This window comes from Ruditapes philippinarum, unplaced genomic scaffold (genome assembly GCF_026571515.1).
Source record: "Ruditapes philippinarum isolate M1 unplaced genomic scaffold, ASM2657151v2 ctg527_1_1_1_1, whole genome shotgun sequence".
NCBI lineage: Eukaryota > Metazoa > Mollusca > Bivalvia > Venerida > Veneridae > Ruditapes > Ruditapes philippinarum.
In genome coordinates this window covers 465817-484780 of record NW_026865278.1, presented here as the reverse complement: position 1 = coordinate 484780, position 18964 = coordinate 465817, and the positions used below count along the sequence as shown (strand labels likewise).

At 32.2% G+C, this 18964-nt stretch overlaps 1 protein-coding gene across 1 annotated transcript; it reads left to right on the top strand.

The window, feature by feature from the left end:
* The first annotated feature begins 1383 nt into the window (after nucleotides 1-1383).
* LOC132728495 (GH3 domain-containing protein-like) lies at nucleotides 1384-11223 on the top strand. Its single transcript, XM_060714135.1, has 7 exons — nucleotides 1384-1532; nucleotides 2150-2353; nucleotides 3663-4569; nucleotides 6517-6644; nucleotides 7683-7828; nucleotides 8361-8437; nucleotides 9522-11223. Exons 1-7 carry the CDS (start codon nucleotides 1525-1527, stop codon nucleotides 9750-9752), a joined length of 1701 nt encoding a protein of 566 aa, XP_060570118.1. The 5' UTR covers nucleotides 1384-1524; the 3' UTR covers nucleotides 9753-11223.
* Nucleotides 11224-18964: the final 7741 nt, after the last annotated feature.

Genomic DNA, 18964 nt, shown 5'->3' with positions numbered 1-18964 from the left:
TGATAGGAGTTTACGAAACATGTTGTTTTCCTAAACATGTTGTGCAGAGGTATTTATCACAGTTTACACAAAATCCATCAAATGAGAAGTTATTTCGTCCATGTTCATAACAATATTCACAAAACATTTGGAAAGTGAAACCTGACTCACAAGTTATGTGTACATGTATATCCTCGATCTGTTTTGTTCTTGTTTATTTTAGCAATCAGATTTAATTTAACTAGGACGTAATTATTTCAAAGCGCTGATGCGCATTAAGTATTTACTTTTGAGATATCTGCAGTCTGTCCATTCATATATATTATGATACAAGTCAATTAAATTGTAACAGCTGCTTATATGTTTGAGAAAAAAACATGTTTACAAGATGTAGGGCAAGCATCCGCCTAAGTTTCATATTTCATCAGTCGTAGTTTTAAACATATTTAAACCTGTCACAGATGTCAGAATACACTTGGAGTGGAAAGAGTACGTGTATTTCCTTTACATTAGCCAGAAACAAAGATTTAAAGACTCTCGATCTGAACTTGTGCAAATAAATGAAGATTAAACCATCATAACGGTTATTTTTGAAATTAATATTAATCATTTTTGATGATATGTCTACAAACTGCAATTTCAATATAAAAATCTATCCAAACGCTATATTTAGTATTGATAAGCCACTTTCGCTCACTTTCGTCAGAAAAAAGTCACTTTCGTATTTCAGTCATACCTGTAAGGAACGATAACTCGTACCGGTTGCGTAAATTGCGTTAGGACAGCTCAGGTAAATAGAATAATTTATAATGCAAATCTATGTGTCAGTAGATTTTACAGGTTTCTCAGTTGGCCTGTACGCGAGAAAAGTTTGAATAAGATGTAGTAAAGTGTCAGTTATTATAATGGAGGTCAAATTCCAGAAGCATGATCTGCTGTTTCGGCCTCATCCCTATTCGACACAAATTTAATCAGTTAATAATGTCATTAAATCAACGATAAGCTATGTTGGTGAGACAATACAAATAAGAATGGTTTTTTTACACCAGAGACGGAGCTATTTTAAGTTTCAAGTGTCTTACATAAATTGTTAGATCCTTAAACTGACCTTTTATTAGAATTAGGGCCTACAAATACTGAATAATAAAAAAGGAATAAGCCCTTCCATCAGAGCCCAGAATCATCCTACATTTTAACCACAAACATTGGCATCTGGTCTTCTGTTAACACATATGTTGTGAAATTTTATTGTATCTTCCCATCCAATAATTAGAATAACACAGGTCAGGGATCCATCATGCATTCATCATCATCATCATCATCATCTCAAGTAATTGCATCACTCCACAAGGAGTATACTCGCACCTAAGGATGTCAAAAATTGAATAACCACTTGTAATTTAGTAAGATTTTCACTTTCAATTATATTCTTTATGATTTTAATGTATAGATCTACTATATTTCAGATTGAATCAGAGTGGTTGGTGCAGGTTTCATATTATTGTGTCTTCCAATGAGTAATGCATAGCGCTTTATGAAGACATAATGAATAGGTATAAACTTTGTCCTATATTATTCAAAATGATACTTTCCTGATCAATGTTGATTTTTTGTGTGCCAAAAATGTTGATTTTTTGTGTGCCAAAAATGATGCATTTTTTAAGTATAAAATACAAATAAATCGTAATACAATGTAGTATGTCTTGCCTTCTAAGCAATATATATCCATTTATAGAACATAACCATTTTGTTTCCATATTATCCAATAGCTTACATTATTCTTAAGTTATATCAATTGAAAGAAAGAATGATATGAGTTTATCCACTTCCCCAGAGAGTCTTACTTTGATAAACTAAAGATTGAATGTTCTTAATAGAAAATTTAATGTATACATACAAATTTACTGTTATAAATATTATATGTTAGGTTTATAAATTCTATATAAATTAAATATTTACCCCTTTAAAATTCTTTTGAACATATTATAGAAAGTAAAATGATAATAAAAGTAGAAAACCATGATATTTGGAAATAATTTAAGCAGGATTTTATTCATACTTTATTAATAAACTAAAGTAAGAGTTTTCTTGTAAAAATCTAGATTGTGGTGTTTGCTTTGCCTGTTGTAGCATATTAATGGATTTATATTGAAGTAAGATTTTGTTTTAGGTATATCAACATGACAGTTATGAGTTGGATGGGTTGGTACAAGAGGAGAGAGTTGGAGGAGTCAACTAAAGATGTAACCAAAACTCAGCATGAAACTTTGATGAATAGAATTAAAGAAAATGCTGATACAGAATATGGTCAAAGATTTCTGTTCAAAGATATAACAGGGAGGGAAGACTTTGTGAAGAACCATCCACTTACAAGGTTAGCCCTTATCTTGCTTAAGATTGCTTAAGATAATTACTATTTGATTGATTGATTTTGACAGATTTGATTGATTGATTTGAATGATTGTTTTTATTGGTTGGTTGATTGATTGATTGATAAGTTAGTTGGGGGTCAGAAGTGTGAGAGATAAGATATGCAGACAATTGGGAATGGAAGGAGGGGAAGCACAAGGATAGAATGAAGGCAATACAATTAGAGATGATAACTATGGTAGTTGAAATAGATAACAGGGAAGGCATTGTTTAATGAGAAAAAGATAATAAGATAATATAAGGAATGACAGTATGAGATGTGAAAAGAGGAAGGCAATTAAAGTACAGAAAATACTACACAGTACATACAGTATTAAAAAAATTTAATTAGGTCTTTTAGCAAGAATTTTATACCATTAGCATTGGAAAATAATCATGAAAGACAAATTTTATATTTCAGTATTTTGTTCATTTAAACATTAAGTACCATGGTACCATAGATATGAAAGGCTACAAAAATGAGCAATATTGGTTTGACAACTTCATGTATTTCATTTAATAATAAGAAAAATGACGGTCTTTATAATACAATATCCTGACATTTCTAGCCTTTTCAGTTCATTGAGATATAGCGGTAGTGACTTGTGTTAAACTGTTAGAATGTGCTCAAATTTCATTGTTATTGAATATCTTTCAGGGTTTTCATTAATAACAGATTGGTGATCTATATCTTTGGTTGAAATGCTATTAAAATCAGTTGTATTATCAGCCTGAGATTAAAATATACCCCTTGACCAAATTTGTTTTTTCATTGGCACTGCATCACAAATAAATGAAAACCATGTCTCTGTTTTGACACCCATCTGCTTGTTATAAGATCAATCAAAAGGTTCTGACATCAGTGATTATTTTTCCTATTTTTTACGACAGAATTAAGGCTGTTTCCCCCTAGCAAAAAATTGGTATATTTTCCCCTAAAAATGTAATATTTTCCCCCATAAATGCCCCGTGATCATTCTTCACCAGAACCATGACTTAACAGCGTCTGCCTTATATCAGCTAGTTGATAAATTTAATCGACTGAAAAAGAGTGTGCCAGGCATGTTAAATTGAATTGAAATTGAAGTTTTTGTAAAATGTGTGGGTAAATTCCATTCTCAGTTGTTGGAATTTGATTTCAAGTTTTCATCCTTTTCTGATTAATCATGCTATATTTTCCCCTTCAGAGAGCCATAGGTTGTTATAAAAAATTGAAAAAAAAGTTAGTGGACTTACTTACAAAATAATGTTAATAAAAATGTTTTTATTTTCAGATACCCCCACTATGAGCCTTATATAGAGAGAATGATGAAAGGGGAGGAGAATGTTCTCACTAAAGATAAGCCGGTAATATTTGCTGTGACATCTGGAACATCGGGGAAAAGCTCAACCATTCCAATGCTTAGCAGCCAACAGAAAACATTCTTCTTACAGGGTATATGTGTAATTTTTAAATGTATGAGTGATGCTTTCCCTGGGTTTGGAAATAATCAGAAAGATATGAAATTCTTCTACACTCCGAAACTGAGGACATCAGAATGTGGCATACCCGTCGGACCAAACTCTTCCTCTCCTGCAAATTCAAAAAGGATTCTAAGCATGTACTCAACCCCAGAGGCAGGATATGAAGTATTGTCAGAACCCGAGGCATTGTATATACATCTGTTGTTTGGACTGAAAGATAAAAACTTGGGCATAATCGAAGCTAATTTTGCATCTCTTGTTTATTCATCCTTCAGAGCTCTTGATTCCAACTGGGACTCTCTGATATCTGACATTGAAAGTGGCAGTGTTAGTGAAAATATTCAAATTGATGATAGCGTAAGACAAAAATTAAACAAGTTGATGTCTCCTGACCCCAAAAGAGCAGCTGAATTGCGTGAAGCCAGAGCTAAAGGTGTTACTGGACTTGCACCCAGGATATGGCCAAATTTACACTTTGTAATGACTGCCGATTCAGGCACATTTGAACTCTATGCTAATAGACTAAGAGAGATTTATTGTAAAGGAATACCTATTTACTCACCCCTGTATGCTGCTTCAGAGGGTTTATTAGGTATCAACATTTGGCCAAAAGAGAGACCCAGTCGTTACTTGTTGGCACCAAAGTCAATGTTCTTTGAATTCATTCCTGTTCAAAATTGTGAAGAAGAGCAGCCAAAGACCCTGTTTCTAGATGAAGTAAGTTTTCATAATATGAGCCGCGTCATGACAAAACCAACATAATGGGTTTGCGACCAGCATGGATCCAGACCAGCCTGCGCATCCACGCAGTCTGATCAGGATCCATGCTGTTCGCTTTACGAACCCTATAGCAAGTAGAGAAACTGATAGCGAACAGCATGGATCCTGATCAGACTGCACGGATCCATACTGGTCGCAAACACACTATGTTCAGGGTTCCCACGGTCAGGGAAAAGTCAGGGAAAAATGATTTTTTTTCAAGGTCAGGGAAAAGTCAGGGAATTTTGAAATTGGTCAGAGAAATTTGAAAAATAAGCAAAAGTCAGGGAAAAGTCAGGGAATTTTGTAGAAAATAACTCTTTGTCAAACAGCAAGAAGCAAAATCAGTAAAAGCTAAGGCAGTTTCTTCCGTTATTTTGGGTATCTTTATTGTTATTTTTGATTATGAGCATCTGTCTTATTTTTATATTCTTTTACTCTTAAAGAATGATTATGCTTCTGCCTGAAGATTTTGGATATTTTTTGTCATTAACAGTAACTAACTTATTAAGAAAGAAGCAAAAAGGGGTTTAGGTGTCCCTTGCCTCCTGAGCTGTTTATGGTTTGTTCTTGTGAAAGAAACTGATAATCTGGCACAGGAGGCTGTAAAAGATAAAAATGGACTTGCTTGTGAAGTCCAATGGCAAGTGCAATGCCTTCAGGGGCAAGGTCAAAGAAAAGTAATAAAAGAATCCAGTAAAGAAATTGAGAAACTTGAGATAACACTTTGTGGACTTCAATTAAGTACCAATCATATTTTGTGCCTTGCGATTAATTACCAATCATATTTTGTGCCTTGCTGTGCTTTTGTACACATGACAATTCATAACTTTGAGATACTAACTGCCATAGTTAGTTTTATTAGTAGTATTATTAGCTTTTACTGCATTTTGCTTTTTATTTAGCCATTTTATTACCTGTCTTATTGTTTCTTGTCCAACACCAGTGTTCCATTGATTATTATCATATATTTTAGTAAAATGCAGGCCTGTTTTAGTCAATCCTCCATTGATTACACTGCTTTGTATTTTTAAGAGAATGAAACATCTTTTAGCATGACATGTATTATCAAATACTTTACATTTTGGATAAATGTACAAGTAAACAAGACAAGTAGCTAATGACAATAGCTCGCTAATATTCATGTATTTTTTATCTTGAATAATTTAAAATAAAGAATTGGAGAAAATAGGTTGGCTGATTTGGGGAGGAGGAGGAGGTCGAAATGCATGTATAAAAAATACATTTAATGCTCTAAGATTGTGGAAATTTGATGCTGTTATTGGTCAGGAAAAAATAGTTTTGGTCAGGGAAAAGTCATGGAAAAGTCAGGGAATTTTGATTTCTCTTCTTTGTGGGAACCCTGATGTTGGTTTTGTCAAGACGCGGCTCATATATACAAATTTTGCAAGGAATTGTAGTTAATCTTTTTAACACAATTTTGGTGTATACAGAATTTATTTTAGTTTTATTGTGAAAGAAGCTATTAGCTTATAGACACACTTTCGAATCCGTTCCTGGAACCAACAGTACTGAGCAAGAAGTGTAAAGTTTCTTGATCAGGGAAACAACGGCTTGCCCCTGACAGAGTTTGAACCCATGCGGCTTGGGATCATTAGATTACTAGTCTGACATGTTAACCACTCAACCATGCCGCCACTTTACACAGCTTTTGGAATTGAGTCAAAAGTGAGTGAAGTAAGTGATGTGTCCTGTACAAGTTAAGGTCTGAATTATTTTCATAAATTCGCTTGTTTTGAATATAACATTATTTTATAAGAGTTTGAAATTTTGTGAACTGTCATCAGAACTCAGTATGAACCTCTAATGAATAAATTTCTGTTCAGTGGTAGTTATTTGGGGATTTATTATGCAAATTATTGAAGAATGTGTTTTAATTTAAAGGTAGAGGTAGATCAGGTATATGAGATGGTGATAACAAATGCAAGTGGATTATACAGGTACAGATTTGGTGATGTAGTTAAAGTTGTTGGGCGTCACAACACCTGTCCAGTTGTAGAGTTCCAGTACAGGTAGATTATTGAAATTAGATACACATACACTCACTGTATATATAAAATATAGTGAAAAAAAAAAGAATAATGAGAGAGTAAATTGAATGGTTAAACTCCATGTGTTCCTTTTGAATTGTTAAGTACAATAAAAACATGGTTATGTATCTTTTACAATTTTCTAGTATCATGGATTTGCCATATGTTGGGTTGTTAGTCTGTGTGTCAGTTAACTAATATGACCAATATCTAAACATTATCAATCCTGTAATGTAGCTGTGAGATTGTATATAAGGCAGAATTTAATCAATGTAGGTGTTGGTAGTTTACCCTCTCAATCATGGCAATAAGCCACATTTTTACCAGAACACCATTCAGTCACCTCATTTAAACAATTCTTTAATATCTGGCATTTATAAGTCATTCTCATAATTACATTGCTTTAAAACTTTAAATGGCAATCTTTTAGCATTACATCTTGCAAATTGCTGTTTAATTTTGTAATTAAAAAGTTAAACAATTTGTTTTTGGCTAATTTTAGTTTTTAATATTAATGAAAATTATAAATACATTGAAGCCTACATGAAGACCTCAGGCATTGAAAATTATTTTCAGAGTCATTTGTCCTGCAGGACAAGTAGCTTCTAAATCCAATGTGCAGGCAAAAATTTTTACTCGTCCTGCATCAAGTTCTCTTAAATTCTACACGTAATTAGGAGCAGACAAGTGGAATTTTCGATCTCTGGACCTGTAAAAACAGAAAATAGTACAACTATAGTGTAAATGAGCCGTGTCACGACAAAACCAACATAATGGGTTTGCGACCAGCATGGTTCCAGACCAGCCTGCGCATCCGCGCAGTCTGATCATCATCAGGATCCATGCTGTTCGCTGTCAGTTTCTCTACTTGTTATACGGTTGGTAAGCAAACAGCATGGATCCTGATCAGACTGCGCGGATGCGCAGGCTGGTCTGGATCCATGCTGGTCGCAAACCCATTATGTTGGTTTTGTCATGGCGCAGCTCAAATACATTTAACCATCTGATATCACATTACAGACAGGGACAGTTTTTAAATGTAAGAGGAGAGAAGACATCAGAGAACTATTTTTACCAAGCTGTTGAATCTGCTGTAAAAAAGTCAGGACTCAACATGGTCGACTACTGCTGTGCAGAAAGTCTTATGGTCGATCAAGTTTCAAATGGTAAAGCATATTTTTATTTCTATATTTTTCTGATTTTAATGTTTAATGTAAAAAATTTTATTTGCAGACTATGAAATACTAGTAGCTTGATTTGATACTTTAACAAGTTCAAGGAAAGTCCTGGAACTATGACAGTAAAGGGGGCATACAGAAGGTTTTAAAACTCAGCTTATTTTACCACATAAACGAGTAGGTTAATGGGTTTCTGGTCACAACTGGCTGGTGCTAAAGGTTTATAGACAAGCATTCTTGGAGATTGACTGCTTGTTGTGGCACATGTTTGTACTGTGATAACATTTAAGCAATATGTAGACCTATAATCCATCTCGTTTTTTACAGCTTTATCAAGTGATTAATCAATCATTGGTATTAACATATGTAAGAATTTCTACTGATATTAAATATTTTAATTTCTATAAGAAATTTGACTCCAATATTAAGTTGTAAAATTGTGTAATGTTGCCAGAAATTGAAAAAAAAACAAACCCAAACTAACAGAACAAATGTACATTGTTGGTTGTTGTTGTTGTAGATAAACCATCTGCTGCTCCATGCTACCATGTGTTTATTGAACTGGAAAAAGGTGAAACAGTCTCTTCTAAACTAGAAGTAAGTATATAATTATGTATCAATTTATTTGTATCTTTGTGAATTTCTTGAAAGATATAGATTCACAAATTCAGAGTTGATATGTTTTCTCCATGTATGTCTGCTGATGCAATATGATAATAGTATAGCTGGAGGATAATTGTTCCGTTTGTTGTTAAATTAACCAACAACTGATAACCCTGGAAGTTTATAATTTCATATTCCTATACTGTATTATATGTAACAAAAGCCATATTTTACTTTTGCAGATGAAGTACTTGTTCTTCCATTTACTAGTAATTTTTATTTCGTTCAAATAACACTATTTCAAGACAGTTTTGGAGTCATTTCAAAATAGTGTTCAAAAACTAAGATTTATATTTATGACAATTGTAATATTACTTTATAAGAATGGGGCGTCCGTGGCTGAGTGGTTAAGGTCGTTGACTTCAAACCACTTGCCCCTCACCGCTGTGGGTTCGAATCCCAACAGGGACTTTGGATTCTTTCATGTGAGGAAGCTATCCAGCTAGCTTACGGAACGTCGGTGGTTCTACTCAGGTGCCAATTCGTGCCTAAAATAATGCACGGAAGGGCACCTGAGGTCTTCCTCCACCAGTAAAGCTGGAATGTCGCGATATGACCTATACTGTGACGATGTGACGTAAAACCCAAAACAAACAAAAAAAATTAATTTATAAGAAAATATAATGATAAAAACTGAAATCAAATTAATTTAAAAATGTTATAAAAGTCGCCACAGGCTCGCTTCAGAGCTTTTCCTATACTTGTTTAAAATAAGTGTATATGAACTGATATTCTTGTAACGTCCTATAACATACATATGAGCCGCGCCATGACAAAACCAACATAATGGGTTTGCGACCAGCATGGATCCAGACCAGCCTGCGCATCCGCGCAGTCTGATCAGGATCCATGCTGTTCGCTTACAAACCCTATTACAAGTAGAGAAACTGATAGCGAACAGCATGGATCCTGATCAGACTGCGCGGATGCGCAGACTGGTCTGGATCCATGCTGGTCGCAAACCCATTATGATGGTTTTGTCGTGACACGGCTCAAATTTATTGTCTTTATTTCTTAGATTGATGAGGAGCTGAAAGCACTGTCATACGTCTATGCATCATTCCGTCGTAAGGGAAGTATAGCACCTATGAAGGTATACGTTGTAAAACCAGGTACATTTACTGAGCTGCGATCGTTTATGATTGACACCACAACTGGTTCACCGAATCAGTACAAGGTACCAAGGGTGCTGAAGAAACCAGAAGCTGTCAAATTCATCATGGAGAAAATTGACGTTTGTCTGCTGTAATATATATTATCATTGAAGAAACTGTATTCTTTCCCCTATGGTTGAGGAAATTGTATGGAGTGGAAGAAATGCAAACCAATTTCTAAGATCTCAATTCACAGCAATGTTTGGTTCAGAAATTTACTTATTTTTTCAATGCAAGTTGGAATTGTTAAATTTTTATGATGAAACAATTAGAGTTTAAATATTTACAGGGTTAATTATATATTTTTTCATATCATGTTTATTGATTAAAAGTGTTTGGTCATTTTACATTAATTGTTGTGTTTGAAAACTTATATTGTACCAGATCAAACATTGATTTGGTAAGACTTCTTAAAGTATGTACAAATGTAGCTATTGAAATTAAGTACTTTTGGCACTGTATTGTTTTATACCAAAAGAACTTGTACTCTTGTTTTATAATTGATATTTGATATAATAATTTATTTATAGCAGAGTTTAAAGTTTTAAACATATATTAAGATTATATTTGCTATTTTCATGAGGTCACCTTTCAGACTTCCGTTCACTACAAGTACAAACAAGCTGAAAGAATTTCAGGATAATGCCATAAATGATTTTCATTTGACCTTCAATGAACAAATTTCTTTCATGGCCATTTGCAGAGTAGTTTTCTGATGATCTTATTTCCATACATTAAGGTTTGCATAACAGTTTATAAGCCAATGTGCCCCATTACTGCTTCTTGGTTTACATGAAAATGAGTGTGTATGTTGAAAGTTTTTTTTGTTTTTTTTTACTTTCATGTTATAAGGAATTTACAGGCACTTTTTTGTAAGTTTATTGTTCTTACTCTAAATTTTATAAGGAAATGAAAAGCACCTTTATGAGTTTATTGTCGTTTCCTTTATGTTATAAGGAAATCTACCTTATAACATTAAATATACACTGTTCTAGTTATTTGTAAATTTTCAGCTTTTTTCCAGCACTATAATGTTAACTATTTTTAATTTACTGTTTGAAAGCTGCCAGCTTCAGTTCTAGTTTTATATAAACAAAGAAATCCATTTTTATCACCTAATTTAAATGAGTAGTAATAATGTAGCAGGAGGCTGGCGGACTTAGGCTCTTGTTTCCTGCAACAATAGTGTTTTTATTATTTATGATGCTATTTGAGAGGAAACATATTTTATGGTCAAAGATTCAGAATCTTTATTAGCTAAGCATTTTACACTTGAGATCGCCATTTTAAAGTTATTCTGATCAATTTTGATATAATTTACTAGACATGGACATGGACAAAGATAAATATTTATTCAATATAAATTCCAGTTTTTCTTATTTTAAATACAAAAACATGTACATTGAAAACAGTCATTGGAAAAGACCTAAAATGTGATATTTTGTTGAAAAACAAAAATTAGTATGTGAAACATTTTTGCTGTGCTTAAATGTTTATACTAAATTTTTTTATGTCATAGTTAAAATTGAGTTTTTTCTACATTTTGTAAAGTGCATAATTATTATATTTTTTTTCTATAAAATAAATAATCTGAAAATTAACCAGTTTTGACTTGAATATACAGTACAAACTTTACAGAGCATCATCCAGAAACAAAGATTTTGTTTGTTGCTCTACAGAGGTTAAAGTCATTGTGAAGTGTTACTTTGGGAAGTTGTCTAGAGGTTATTTCTCGTATAGTGACTGCACTATACATAGTTATTTCGAGAGCCGCCCTCATAACAGCCAGGCACTGTGTTAAACATAGGCTGAAATATGCTTATCATACTTATATGTGTTGAACTTTGATAGATTGATTTTCTCAGTGTATCAAAGTTAAAGCTGAAAGTCCAAATTATTACATTTTTTTTTTTAATGAAAACCTATATTTATTATAAGTCAAATTTTTGTGTCAAAAATTTTTATTTGGTCTGTACAGTATTACAATATTTCAAAGTTAATTTTACCTTAAATTACTCAAAATCAATCATCATGTGATATTTCTCACTTTTAAAGCTCGACTATTTGCAGAATACTTGAGCTATACAGTCACCCATTTGTCAGCAGCAGAGTCCCTGTGGTTAAGTTTTTACATGTAAGCTGGTATATCTATAACTACTAAAGGGAATGAATTGAAACTTCACACACTTATTCTATGTGATTATCTAACATGATTGGCAGAAGTCCTATACCTCTGATTGCTTTTTAGCATATTTAGGCCCCTTTTGACTTAGAAATTCTTGGTTAAGTTTTTGCGTGTAAGCTGCTTTCTCCAGAACTACGGAAGGGAAAGGAGTGAAACTTCATATGCTTCTTCTCTGTGATTATATAACATTATCAAGTCCCATAACTCTGATTTGCTCTCTTTTGCATATTTATGCTCCTTTTTCGACTCGGAAATTCTTGGTTAAGTTTTGTAAGCATAACTATGGAAGGGAATGGATTGAAACTTCATATGCTTCTTTTCTGTGATTATCTTACATGATTGGTACAAGAATCATAACTCTGCTTTTTTGCATAATTAAGCCCCTTTTTTAACTTATAAATTCTTCGTCAAGTTTTTGCCTGTAAGCTGATATCTCGATAACTACTGAAGGGCTTGTGCTGTGACAATTTTATGCATTCATAATAAACAAGCAGTGATTTACTCAATAAAACATCTAATAACAAGCCTTTGTACCTTTTTGGGACAATTTCGTGTAATACTATTCATATAGGTACGCATTACTATACTCAATGAAACACCCCTGTGACAAAGCTGTCTAATTGTCAAGCATTGCTGTCCTCCGTCAGCTGTTGTTTCTAGGCAAGAATATGATTGCTGATCAACTTGCATGGCAGTTTTTTATTACACACGGTATGTGTTTTAACGTCTTTATATGCGAGTTGTATGTGTGAAAATATACTTTAATTGCAATCACTGATTGCTATCTGGTTCAAATAGAAACACAAAGGGTTACAATAAATACTACTTATCATGACATGACGTGTTTGTGTCACAAGATAAAAACACAGGAATGTTTTTACTGTAATATGGTTAAGGTACCACCTTTTTCTATTGTCACAACTTAAATAATGCTTTTTGTAAATAAATTATATGATGGCTTGAAATTTTGTTAGGGTATTTAGCATATGTGACAGCTCGAAATTTTGTCTGAAAATTCAGCACCGTATTTTATGAGTCAGTCATATTGTTACACTCTAAAATAACTGCCATTTCTTTCGTTACACCTTTAATGCTAAAAGTAAATATTCGAATCTACGACTCAAACCTGTCTATAAATTAGACACTATACTTTATAGTCACAGACCAGATGTCTTTGAAGTTTTAAAGTTTGACATACTCTGTTCTGTTTTTAAAAGATTAACTTCAAACTTTATTAAGTAAAACTTTTCATCATCCACATCACATAGTATGTAATACATGGACATACATGACAAGGTTCATAAATCTGCCACCTTTTTCTTCTTTATACACATAATTTTTGAATAGCAAGCAGAATAAAGACCTTGTCAAAGTAGAACCAGCAACCTATATTTGTGTTTGCATATGACCAGTGGTGAGGTGTATGTAATTCTATGTCAGCAACTGTAACTAACCAATCTGAAACTGAAATTTTACAAATTTCACAAATTTCTTCCATTTGATTATCATTCTCATCACAAGATATAAATAAATATGGCACAAGGAAGTGGCAGAAGTTTGCCCTCTCGTATCATTTGGCACAAGGAAGAAACAAGAGGGCCATGATGGCCCTGAGGTCGCTCACCTGTATATAGCCCTCCTTGGGCCAATTTTTACCCAAGGGCTTTTATTTGTTTATTTGAACAGACTTGGTAGACACCCATAAGAAGATGTTTCATGCTAAACATCTAAGTTCTAGTTCATTGGGGTTTTTAAAAGAAGATTTTTAAAGTTTTTACTATACACATATAGTTAAAAACAATGACACCCCTGGGGCAGGGCCAGTTTTGACCCCCGGGCTTTTATTTGAACAAACTTTGTAGATATTTACTTTAAGATGTTTCATGCTTAATATCTAAACTCTAGCTATTTGCGTTTTTTCAAAGAAGATTTTTAAGTTTTTGCTATACACATATAAAGAAAATCAATGACCCCCCCCGGACGGGGCCAGTTTTGACCCCAGGGCTTTTATTTGAACATACTTGGTAGACACCCATTAGAACATGTTTCATGCTAAATATCTTAGCTCTAGCTCTTTGAGTTCTTTAAAAGAAGATTTTTTAAAGTTTTTACTATATGCATATAGGGAAAATCAATGACCCCCTGGGGCGGGGCCAATTTTGACCCCAGGGCTTTTATTTGAACAAACTTGGTAGACACTCATTAGAAGATGTTTCATGCTAAATATCTTAGGTCTAGCTCTTTGGGTTCTTTAAAAGAAGATTTTTTAAGTTTTTACTATATGCATATAGGGAAAATCTATGACCCCCTGGGGCGGGGTCAATTTTGACCCCAGGGCTTTTATTTGAACAAACTTGGTAGACATTCACTAGAAGATGTTTCATGCCAAATATCTCAGCTCTAGCTCTTATATGGTTCTTTAAAAGAAGATTTTTTAAGTTTTTACTATATGCATATAGGGAAAATCAATGACCCCCCGGGGCGGGCCAATTTTTGACCCCAGGGCTTTTATTTGAACAAACTTGGTAGACACTCACTAGAGATGTTTCATGCTTAATATTTAGCTCTAGCTCTTTGGGTTCTTTAAAAAGAAGATTTTTTAAGTTTCTACTATATGATATAGGGAAAATCAATGACCCCTGGTCACGGGGCCAATTTTGACCCCAGGGCTTTTATTTGAACAAACTTGGTAGACATTCATAGAAGATGTTTCATGCCAAATATCTAAGCTCTAGCTATTATGGTTCTTTAAAAGAAGATTTTTTAAGTTTTTACTATATGCATATTGGGAAAATCAATGACCCCCCGGGGCGGGGCCAATTTTGACCCCAGGGCTTTTATTTGAACAAACTTGGTAGACACTCACTAGAAGATGTTTCATGCCAAATATCTTAGCTCTAGCTCTTTGGGTTCTTTAAAAGAACATTTTTTAAGTTTTTACTATATGCATATAGGGAAAATCAATGACCCCCTGGGGCGGGGCCAATTTTGACCCCAGGGCTTTTATTTGAACAAACTTGGTAGACACTCACTAGAAGATGTTTCATGCCAAATATCTAAGCTTTAGCTCTTAGGGTTGTTTAAAAGAAGATATTTAAAGATTTTTCTTTCGGTTGCCATGGCAACCAGAGTTCTGCATGAAATGGAATTCTTTGAACAATCTTGATAGAGCTTCATACAAAGAGTATTCCTGCCAAGTTTCATTAACATTGGCCTTGCGGTATCATAGAAGATGTCCTTAGAATATTTAAAATGTGGACGGACGACAGACCACGGACGCCATTTGGTTGGCCATCCTAAAAGCTCACCTGCACTTTGTGCAAGGTGAGCTAAAAAAGCAAAAACAAAAGTTTTGGTAAACATTTATTTCTTAATTCCCAGTGGCAAGATAAAATTAGATTTATCACAATGGTTTATGAAGTAAATATCTCAACAAGAAATTATGCATGTGAAATTATTTGAGGTACATATTGTGTGTGTAACTGTTTTTTGGCTTTGACAATTAACTAATTTAGTAACATAACCTTAGCAATAATAACAATATTTAAAGCTTTATCTTTTTTTTTTTTTTTGGCAAATTAACTAAATATTTATATGCCTGTAATAGGGGTATTTCTACATTTGTGTATTTCAGTTAAATGGAATGCTGAGGTAGTGAATTTTTGTCACCATGTTTATTGTGTAAATATGGTATTAACAGGCATATTATAAATCAAGAAAAATATTAATGCTTTTGTCAATCGTGTTAATAAATGATCACTGAAAGGGCGGGCTTTATTTAGAAGTAATTTAAAACCCTGATTTAACATTATTCAAAAATTTTCTTTTTCCAAAGAGTGGGTTTCTCCCTTTTTAAAATTTATTTTAAAACAATTTTTTGAAAATTCATTTTTAACCTTAAATTCTTTTTTGCCAATTTTGGCCCTCGTTAAAAAACAAATTTTTTTCAAGGACATTAACTTTTTGGCTTTGCAACCTTTTTAAATTGAACTTTTTTTTTTTTTTTAAACACCACTTTTCATTGGATTATTTTTTTTTTGGGGAAAAGGTTTTCCGGTTTTTTTGGCCACAACCCCCCTGAAAAACCAAATTTAAAGATAAAGGAATGGTTGTTTAAAAAATGGGGGAATTTTAAATTTCCAGGGGGTTTATAAAAATTTTATGTAATGAAACAACTTAAACAGGATTTTTAAACCCCTATTAACACTCAGCGTAATGTTTCAGTTAATTTGAGCCCGCGTCATGACAAAAACCAACATAATGGGTTTGCGACCCAGCATGGATCCAGACCAGCCTGCACATCCGGCGCAGTCTGATCAGGATCCATGGCTGTTCACGCTTTACAAACCCTATTATAAGTTAGAGAAACTGATAGCGAACAAGCATGGATTTCCTGAACCAGACTGCACGGGATGCGGCGGCTGCGTCTGGATCCATGCTGGTTTTCGCAAACGCATTACGTTGGGTTTTTTGTCGTGATGCGGCTCATTTGTTGTTCTGCACTTTGCTGCCCAACTGAGGTTTACATGTATAATGTACACAAAACATTTTAAAAAGAAAAGTAAAAATGGACATTTATTCAAAAAAAAAAATATGAAGCACTTCCAAAAACTTGGTTGCTAAGCCAACCAAAATATTACATCAACAACAATAAATCAAACAAAAAAATGTGAACTGTTCTATTGCTGACTAATTTTTCTATAGTTTCTAATACTGACAAGTATGTATTCTCATTATTTCTGTCATGTACAATAAAGCCTCAATGTTTCCAAATTACATTGCCTTGGGAAAACCAGACACCAATTTTCCCCAAAATAAAAATTTTTCCCAACCTTTTTTTTTTTTAATAAAATTTTAAATCATTTAAGTTTGGCTCTTTTTTTGGGTTACAAACCCTTTCCCAAAAAAGACTTAGAAAAAAACCCAAGTTCTAAAGGGAGAAAAAAAGAAGGAAAAAAAAATTTTTTGGTAAAAAGACAAGTTTTTAGAGCACAAATAGACTGTAAATATTCGAGGCTTTTACTCTACATGTTTACATCAGAAATAAAATGGATACAAGGGAAGGGGGGAAAAAAAATTTAGGATTTTTTTTTTTTGATTTCTTTAAAATTTAAAAATTTTTTTAACATAGTAAAAGGTTTTATAATGCTGGAAAAAAAAAAAAATTTTCAATAAAAAATTTTTCAAAGGGCATAATTATATCAAAACAAAGGGAAAGGGTTTTTCAGAAAAAAACGGGTTTTGTTTCTCTTTTAAGGTGCTTTCCATTTCTAAAAAAAAGGGCCATTGGTTTTCTATCACAGGGTTTATTTGACTAAATTTTTTCTATCTTACAAAAAATTTGAGTTTATTTGGGGGATCCCAAAATTTTGGGTTTAAACAAAAGTTAACATATCTGCCTAAAAAATTCACGGGAGCTAAATTTAGAATTTTTTTACTACAAATTATTTAAAAACTTTGGCAATTAGAAAAAAATTCAGCGGGAAATTTTTAAATTTATCAAATTTTTAAATGTAAGGATTGAATCAAGCAACACAGTAAAGGGAAAAAAAAGGGAAAATCCGTTTTAAAGGGGATTTAAAAAAAAAATTTCGTGCGTTCACCCCACCACACTGGAAACAAACGGTAGAAAACCAAAAAATCTTAAATAAAAATCTAGTCTAAAAAAAATTAAAACTTTGGTTTTTAAATTTTTCTTAATTCAATTTAAATCCCTTTCTTTAAAGGGGAAGCAATTTTACCGGAAAAATGAAAGGGGAAGTAAAGTTTCTCAGCTCAATACCCCCAAAAGAGCCAAAAAAGCGGGCTTAATTACCTTTTGGATGAAAAGGGCCATAAAAAAATGTTGATGTACACCTGGATCTGTATTTTTTAACCCCAAAAACAAAAAAAAAAAAACAAATAAAACAAAAGTAAAAGCTTTTTTAATTTTTGCATGAAGGGGAAATTTGAAAGGGTTTTGGTTTTTTTTCACAATTAAGATATTTTTAAACTCAAAAAATGCACATGGGGGATTTTTCATGAAAAATTTGAATTTTAAACTTTCAGATAAATATTTTTTTCGTAAAGTGTTTAAAAAAATTAAATTTCCCTTTGAATTGAATAAGGGTGTAAAATTTTTTTGGATTTTCTTTGGAAACTAACCTATTATTTTTGAATTTGGGTTTTGCTGGTTTTAAAATTTTGAAACACTAGTAATGTACACAATGTTTTAAAAATTTGGAGATTAGAGAAAAAATCTTTTTTATTACCCTTTATTTAGGGGAAAAACTGACTAGTCAGTGTCTCTAGTATGACCCAAAGGGTTTAAAAAGAATCCCCGGCATTAAAACCTTAATTACTTTCAGCTGGCTTTAAATTTTGTGACCAAATATCCCCAATCAGTTTGGAAAGTTAAAAAAGAGTCTTCACTGTTGGCTATTTAAAAAAAATTTAATTTTGGGACCCCTTAATTTTTTATATAAAAAATTTGGCCCCAAACAATGGGCCGATCGGGAATTTAAAACCCAAAACCCAAATCCATTTTAAAAAATTTTTGTTTTTAAAATGTTAAAAAAAAATTAAAATTATTGAAAAAAAAAAATTTTTTTAAAAAAAACAATTTTTTTTTACTATTAAAAAATCCCCCCCCTTTTTTTTTTTTTTTTTTTTTAAAATTTTTTTGCATTTTTTTTTGCTATTTTTTTAAAAAAAATTTTTTTTTTTAAAATAAAAAAAAAGTTTTTTAAAAAAAAAACCCCAAAAAAAAAAAACCCCCCTTTTTTAAAAATTTTTTTTTAAAAAAAGGGGTTTTCCCTTTAAATTTTTTTTTTTGGGAAAAAAGGGCAAAATTTTTTAAAAAAAGGGGGTTTTTTTTTAAAAAAAAAAAAATTTTTTAAAAAAAATTTTTTTGAAAAAAACCAAAAATTTTTTAAAAAAAACCCTTTTTTTAAAAATTTTTTTTTTTTTTGGTTTTAAAATTTTTTTTTAAAAACCAAAATTTTTTTAAAATTTAAAAAAAAAAAACCTTTTTTTAAAAAATTTTTTTTAAAAAATTTTTTTTAAAAAAATTTTTTTTTTTAAAAAAAATTTTTTTTTAAATTTAACCCCGGGAAAAATTTTTAAAAAATTTTCTTTTTTAAA